Genomic DNA, 8,765 nt, shown 5'->3' on the forward strand with positions numbered 1-8,765 from the left:
AGGAAACAGACCACCCTAATTGGAATTATAATTGCACATACATATGTAGGTATACTAAAATAAAATAAAAATCAAATATATTATTTTAATCGATATCATTTTTGTTTACATTTTTTTTGTTAATTTTTATGTAACATTTAAGATATCACAACTATTTTATAAAAATAATAATTTTAAAAAATTTTATTAGCAGTTTAATTAGTTATCTGCAAACGATAACAGCAATAATTCTGATTATTCTAAAAAAAAATTATTTTAAATTTTTATCACCAATTTTAGTTTATAGTTTGACAAACGGAACACCTTAAAATTAAAAAAATAAAAAATTTACTTAACCTTAAAAACGCTTATCTCCTAAAATATATTTTTGACAAGTGACATTACAAATTTTAAAATTTATTATAAACATTATTTACGCTTATTTGAATTTTAATTATTTATATAAAAAAAATTGAACAAAACACTGAAATTTGTATAGTGTATAAGTATATCGCTTAAAATACGTTTCAAATTCCGAAAAATAATACTGTTGTTTAAATTTTATTAAATTAATAACATTAATTATTTATTAATTAATTAATATTGAGCGAAAAGAGTTGATTAAATAGCAAATTAGCATAATAAAATTCATAATAATAATTTCATTTTAATTAAATTGCAAAAACAATCAAAATATTGAGATAAATAAAAAAGTTCCTCATTGTCTCGTTCTCTTCTTTTTTTTTCATAAAATAATTAAATTTAATCCATAAATTTTATAATAGCATTAAAAATAAAACACAATTAATTTTTATAATAAATTTTCTGTTACAAATAGCTATTATAATATTATAACAGTTATTTGTTTTTCAATATAATAAAATATTTGTGTAATTTAAAAAAAAAAAAAATAGAAAAAAATTAAACAAAATTAATTTCAAATAAATGACAAAACATTTCATTACAGTTAGTGTTGTGCATTATGTCACTAATTATTAATTATGTATTATTACTTTGCATTTGTTTATCAGGTAAGAATAAAATTTTAATCCCGTTTGTTTTTTTTTGTTATGGTCAATATTAAAAAACAATTATTTCAATATTAAAGAGAAAAATAAAATTTATTTAATTAATTAAAATCATAAGGTGAAATTACAATATTTTCATATTTATTGTAAAAAATATTTTATTATTTTTATATTAATCTCCATACTGGCCCCTGGTTGCGAACCATAGCATATTAAGTATGACCATACCATAATGTGTTTAATAAATAACTTTGTTGATCTACATACATGTATGAAGGTAACAGATTACAAAAACCAAGAAAAATTTCAAAACATTAAGTTTACATATCTAGTTCTAATTTGACTTCTTTACAACTGGTCTTAATGTTGTTACTGAAATCTTAGCTCCAATAAATTAAATACGAAAACTATGTGTAAAACTCTTAATACAGGGCAATATTTAAATCAAATTATTTTGAAAATTTAAATTTTTAATGTTTCTGAGTTCTAATTGATGAATTGTGTACCAATGCACACAGTATTGTTTTTAAAATTGGGAGTTCATATTAAAATTTATGTGTTATTGTCAAAATTTGACTCAAAAATGTTTTTGTGTTTGGACTTATTTTTTGATATTGAAATGTTCAGCTATACTAATAGTCTGTTTCTTTGTCCAACTTTTGTTTGACGACTGTATATACTTACACAAAGTCATTTTTTCGTTAAACAAAATTATTGTTTTAAATTTATTTAAAAAATTTTGATAAAAATTTATCTACATATATGAATTTCATTATTCCGCATTAAATTTTTAATGAAGATAATAAAATTAATAGAAGGAAAAAATTATTTATAATAAGTATGACATATGAATATTGTCATTTCTTATGAGAATTTTCCAAAAAAAAAATTCAAGATACAAAAATAGGCTAACTTTATGCGGCATCTATAATTTTATTAGTGGCGCTTAAGAATGGCGTTAAAAAAGTTTTGATAACAAAAATCCTATGTTAAAAACTAATAATAATAATTCAATGTAGGGTCATAGTCATAAATAAATTTTGAAAATTTGTTTATTAGTATATTTGTATTAATAATTATGTAAAACGCATTTTGATCAAGAAATTTGATTAATAATAATAACATAAATAAATGTAAAATTAAGCAATAATTACTATTTTTCTAATATTTTGTTTGCTGGGATTTTTGTTCTCTACATTTAAAATACACACCTCAAATTAAAAAAAAAATAATATTTAAATGCGGAATAGTTCAATAAAGCAATAAAATTTTATACCTACTTACTAAATTTTAAATTATCAAAGGTCATCATTCCAAGAATAAGAGAGCAATTTTCTTTCCTCTCCCTTCAACAGAGATGTTAGTTAAAAAAATTCATAATTCTCTTTATACCCGTACGAACGTATGTTCGAAGGGTATACTAAATTTGCCTTACCGTTTGTAACGCTAAGAAATAACGGTGTTAGATATAGACTCAAGTGTATGTTTTTGATCAGCGTCAAATTCTGAGTTGATTTAGCTTTGTCTGTCCGTCCGTCCGTCCGTCCGTCCGTCCGTCCGTCCGTCCGTCCGTCCGTCCGAACGATAACTCAAAAACTAATTGAGCTAAGCTCACCAAATTTTCAGAAATGATTTATTGTAGTAAGTGCCAGAACCCTATTTAAATTGGACATGATCGGGGTACCGGTTCGGATAGCTGCCATACAACTTCAAAATTTATTTGGCTATATCTCAGAAACTATAAAAGTTATGGTATTGAAATTTCACACAAACGAATATATTAGTAGGGCCAATATGCCCCATAAAAGTTGTTGAAATTACTTGGCTCCTTCTGGTACCTGCCATACAACTTCAAAAGTTATTTGGCTATATCTCAGAAACTATAAAAGCTGTGATATTGAGATTTCACACAAACGAATATATTAGTAGGGCCGATGTGTCTCATAAAAGTCGTTGAAATTACTTGGCTCCTTCTGGGACCTGCCATACAACTTCAAAAGTTATTTGACTATATTTCAGAAACTATTAAAGCTATGGTATTGAAATTTCACACAAACGAATATATTAGTAGGGCCAATGTGTCTCATAAAAGTCGTTGAAATTACTTGGCTCCTTCTGGTACCTGACATACAACTTCAAAAGTTATTTGACTGTATCTCAGAAACTATAAGAGCTGTGATATTGAGATTTCACACATGTGAATATATTAGTAGGGCCGATGTGTCTCATAAAAGTCGTTGAAATTACTTGGCTCCTTCTGGGACCTGCCATACAACTTCAAAAGTTATTTGACTATATTTCAGAAACTATTAAAGCTATGGTATTGAAATTTCACACAAACGAATATATTAGTAGGGCCAATGTGTCTCATAAAAGTCGTTGAAATTACTTGGCTCCTTCTGGTACCTGACATACAACTTCAAAAGTTATTTGACTGTATCTCAGAAACTATAAGAGCTGTGATATTGAGATTTCACACATGTGAATATATTAGTAGGGCCGATGTGTCTGGTAAAAGTCGTTGAAATTACTTGGCTCCTTCTGGTACCTGCCATACAACTTCAAAAGTTATTTGACTATATTTCAGAAACTATTAAAGCTATAGCAACTTAAAGTCATAGTCTGCCCCATAGTTAGTTATGGCACATTAGTTATTCGCACATAGGATAACAAATTCGTACGGGTATCACAGAGTTGACAAGGTCAACTCTATTTTTTTCTCGTTTTCTTATTATTTTCTTCTATTCAAATGAAATCAACTCATATATCACGTGATTTATGATATTTTCTAAAATCTCTTCATTTAAATTTTGATAATATTAAAATTATATTAATTACTCGTATATACATTAATACTTATGTGAACACTCATCATATGCTACTCATGTAAAAATGTTTTATCTCAAATTTTAAGCTCAAAGCTCAACATCAGAACAAAATATCAGTATTTCGATAATATTCATTGAGAGAAGTCAAAAAATATCTCCTCTCTAAATTTTATATAGAGCTTAGTATTGTATTTGAATAATTTTTAAAACATGATTTATATTGTAACAACACTATCATACAGGTTAGTATAGGAGAAGTAGGTATTGCTGTTTAAAATGAAATAAGAATAAATTTACAAAAAAATGTGTTCAAAATACCATCATATTGAAATAAAAATATTCAAATTCTATAAATAAAATTAAAGAAACAAAATTTGGAAATTTCATCTAAAATTTTCAAAAAAAAATAAAAAAACCCAAATACGTAAAAATATTTACACAATTATGCACATCAATATTTTTTATCAATAAAAAATAATAATTTATACAAAAATTAAAAAAACAATCTACCAATAAAAATTTTTATTCCAGATTTTAATATTCAAACGATATCAACAACACCAATACCATTTCAATTTACATCATTCAAAATAGAAACATCCGAATCATCAAAATTCAAATCATCATCTTATAATATATCAAATTCAATAATAAAAATGTCTCATCCTCCAATTAATTTACCAAATATAATAAATCGTTCAGATTGGGGTGCTAGAGAACCAAAATTAATTGAACATTTTAATAGACCAGCACCATATGTTATTATACATCATTCATATATACCGGGAGCATGTGAAACTACAGATGATTGTAAAAAAGCAATGAGATCAATGCAAGATTTTCATCAAATTGATAGAGGATGGAATGATATTGGTTATAGTTTTGCTATTGGCGGTGATGGTAATATTTATTATGGTAGAGGTTTTAATGTTGTTGGAGCTCATGCACCAAAATATAATAATAAAAGTGTTGGAATATGCCTTATTGGAGATTGGCGAAGTAAGTATTAAGTATATATAATATTCAGAATCATAATAATAATGATGTAGAATATTTTGTTTTGTAAACAGAATTTATAATATTAAATATACTTTCATTTTGAATTTCTCAAAATGCAAACTGTTATCCCTATAAAATTAGGAACCGAACAATATAAATGTACTGGATAATGCAAACTATATATTGATTTCATTTATATCAGGATATAAATAGTCATCTGGATAAATGAAATTAATTATAATATTTCCAATCTTTGCAATCTATTTCATAAATCTACAAATTTATTTCAACGAATTAAAAACTAAAATTTTTGAATAAATCACAAAATTTTCCATTCGTTAACATACTTATAGTATCTGATAGCTTATAACAACAAATAAAATATTAAAATCATAAATATTTTGCTTCGATATTCATAGCGTGATATATTCTTCATATATATTTGTACATATACATATATGCATTTGTTGATAGCAGTACAGATTATTAAAGCAGTGTTATTCTATTTCGAAATCGCGAATTTTGTATAATAATTTGCATTTAAATTTCAAAAATTTTTAATATATATGAAAAAATACACTTATATATTTTTATTTATTTTATTTACTGCAAAAATATTTGTCTAATTTAAATATTAAAGTTAAAAAGTATAATTTCGTATAAAAAATTAAAATAAATTTTAAAATAATAAACACCGCTGCTAATATCCTATAGTCTTCGATTAGAAAAATTTATAATGTTAGAGAAGCACTCTTGTTATTATTAGCGCAGACTGACCCAAGGTTACTCTCAAATTTATCCTGAAACATTTGCTTTCTTTATGATCTTGAACGGTCGCACATATAGTCTGTACTCATAAATCTGTGCAGGCATTCATTCAAAACACTCACTTAAAAATAATTTTCATATTACATTCATTTTTCTTAATTTAAGGTTATTGTTCATTTAATTTAATTAAAGAGATCAATAAACAATAATAATGAGCAATTCAACAGCAATTCAGAAAATCAAACATTATCAATCTTCTATATAGCTAATAATGATGTAATCTCCTTTCATATATTGCTTTTAAATTTTGTATCAATTGATAAAATTATAATGACATATCCACTTAAAAATAATAATTATACAAAATGTCAACTTTATAATTAGTAACAATTTAATAAAGATTTAGTTGAAATATTTCGAACGCTAAATTAATGATTTTTTGGCATCATCATCAAATATTATAATGCACGCATATACCTACATACATATATAAAATAAATTGAGTGATTTAAAAGGATTTTTTAATTGAATAAAATATTTTACTTTGATAATTAAATTAAAATTATAATATGAGATTTATAATTGAATAATTATTATTGATTTATTTGTCATATCAATTTATTCTTATCGAATTCATAACAATGTTATTTTAGTTTATTTTAGTATTATAAAATAAAATTTAGGCCTATGCATACGATACAATTAGGCCTGTATATAAGATATAAAAATTAATTATCTTATATGTGAATTGTTATATAATTGAGCATTCTTAAAATTTGAGGAATCCGGGAATATGAAATTTTATTTTAAAGTGCTTCATTTAATTCGGTTAAAGAAATTATTCATTAAATAATTAAAATTTTCTTACAAAGAACTAGGTCAACACCTGACCACATTTATATTAATTTTATTTAGAAAACGCTTTCTATTACAGTAGTTTTTTGGATAATGTGGCCACTTGTGTTTGTACAATAGGGATGGGTGAATTCTTTAAAAATTTTGACTTTCGAGTCTTAGTGATGCAGCAGAATTACATCAACTTCAAGCTCTTACCATAGATTTTTCAAGTCGGCGATAATGAAAAATCGCATTTTCCAGGAGGGCCTTTTCAAAAAATTACTTTTTATCGGTCTAATTTCGATTTACCATACTGCTTCAAAAATATCAGGAAGTCACAAACACACTGTAAAATGTACAATATAGAATTACAAAAAATTAGTAAATTAATTAAAATGATTCAAAATTTAATCTCCCTAATCTTTTAATCTGTTGTGCCACTTTCATGATTATTGAACGTGAAAATCAAGTTTAACTCTGTTTTTCCCCGTTTAACATAAACAAATTTTTTTAATTACCTTAGTTGATCATTCAACAATTATAAATATTTCATTTTGTTAATAAAAACAAAAAACCTTCGCATTTGTGAACAATTTTACTAATAAGTTTTCTTTCAAATTCATAAAACTTGTGTTAAAATGCTCATTTATTAAGGAAATTTTATTATAATTTAATTTTAATTTTCATAAATTATAATAATTTTAAAGGATTTATCAAAATATTTTGTTTTATGACTAAAATTAATCAACTTTCTTAATTACACGTAAATTTTATTCATACATAATAAATTACAGCTGGATATACAAAATTAAAATTTCTTATTTTTGTTATTGAAACATGCAATCAAAATGCATAACCATTAATAATATTGTTACAGCTTTTATATAAAGCATAAATAAATCTTATTTAATTTTTAACCTAACATGTAACATAATTTGCTCTAATGAGTAATTTATGTTACTGTTAGAAAGATAAACACTCGAATTCAATTATAAAAGTCTGGATATAAAAGCATGGGTACAGGAAAAATTAGAAAAAACAATCGATTTATTAAAATACCAAATACCAGTGCATAACCGGAAGTTTACTTAGGCTTTGCTGTAAAGGACTCCCTTGAAACCTATCCTTCTTACAAATTCAAGTATATTGTGGGAATCGACTTCTCACAGTTCTCTTGCTGAGAGGACGCAATCACCTAGAGACTTTCTCCTGCTGTGGACCAACGCTCCACATTCACCAAGAACCTATGCTAGTGCACGAAATGGTTCCTTTCCCAAGAAGTGTTTTGTCCGACCTCGCCGCTGGTATATCAACACGCTCATTACCCTCTCTACCAACGTGATGCGGCACCCTATCAAGACAGAATATAAGCTCAAGGGTCCAATAACAGTGCAACTGTCCGACATGATCGCTATTTCATACTAAAGATTTCATCATTCGATATTTTTAATTTCTGCTGTAACTTCATCATTTTATTTACTTCTTGTTCCAAATTACAAAAACAAAAAAATAAAATGGTACTTTACAAAATTAAATAAAAGCTCACAAACTATAAAGCGTAAACTACATATATGTACATACATATACTTTGTTAAAATGCCTTAGACCATGTAAAGACAAAGCTGTAGTTATTAATTTGTCAAAGCTTTATTCATTCATATATATGAAAATAAAGAGAGAAAATAATTACATTTTCTACTGGAGCATAAAGTTAAATATTAAAATTTTATATGCACAGTAGCTCTGTATACAATAAAATTCATTGAAAACATTGTGTGTGCATGCGAACAGAATTTAAATGAAATTTTACTAGATTTTTAATGAAATTTTTAAATTTACGTCAAATTAATATTAAAGTTAAAATTAAATAATAAATTTTTTGTTTTGTTAGTAATTTTTTTAGGAATTTTGAAAATGTACTATTGATTTTAAAAAAAGCATAAAATTTCAACACATTTTACCTCGTTCTCCTAAATATATGCAATTTTTCCCGTTTAAAATTTAATATAGAATATTAAAAAAAATTAATACCTTTAAAAGTTCTTTGATATTTTGCAAAACAGTTCTAAACTTTCATTTTTTAATTAAATTTTTTTTTGTTTGTTTTATTTTAGCTGAGTTACCATCGGAAAAAATGTTAAAAGCAGCACAAGCAATAATAAAATATGGAATAGAAAATGGTCATGTTGATCCAAATTATGAATTATATGGACATCGTCAAGTTCGAAACACTGAATGTCCGGGTGATCGTCTTTTTAATGAAATATCAACATGGTCACATTTTAGTCCAAATCCAACAGAAATACGTAAAAATGAAATAAGATGA

At 25.1% G+C, this 8,765-nt stretch overlaps 1 protein-coding gene across 1 annotated transcript; it reads left to right on the forward strand.

Moving 5' to 3' along the window:
• Window positions 1-962: 962 nt before the first annotated feature.
• Window positions 963-8,765, forward strand: LOC129608091 (peptidoglycan-recognition protein LB). The gene is made up of 3 exons (XM_055519415.1): window positions 963-1,010; window positions 4,367-4,834; window positions 8,554-8,765. The coding sequence occupies exons 2-3, from the start codon at window positions 4,492-4,494 to the stop codon at window positions 8,763-8,765; spliced, it is 555 nt and encodes a 184-aa protein (XP_055375390.1). The 5' UTR covers window positions 963-1,010; window positions 4,367-4,491.

The sequence above is a fragment of the Condylostylus longicornis genome, unplaced genomic scaffold, assembly GCF_029603195.1.
Source record: "Condylostylus longicornis isolate FDR11 unplaced genomic scaffold, ASM2960319v2 ptg000030l, whole genome shotgun sequence".
NCBI lineage: Eukaryota > Metazoa > Arthropoda > Insecta > Diptera > Dolichopodidae > Condylostylus > Condylostylus longicornis.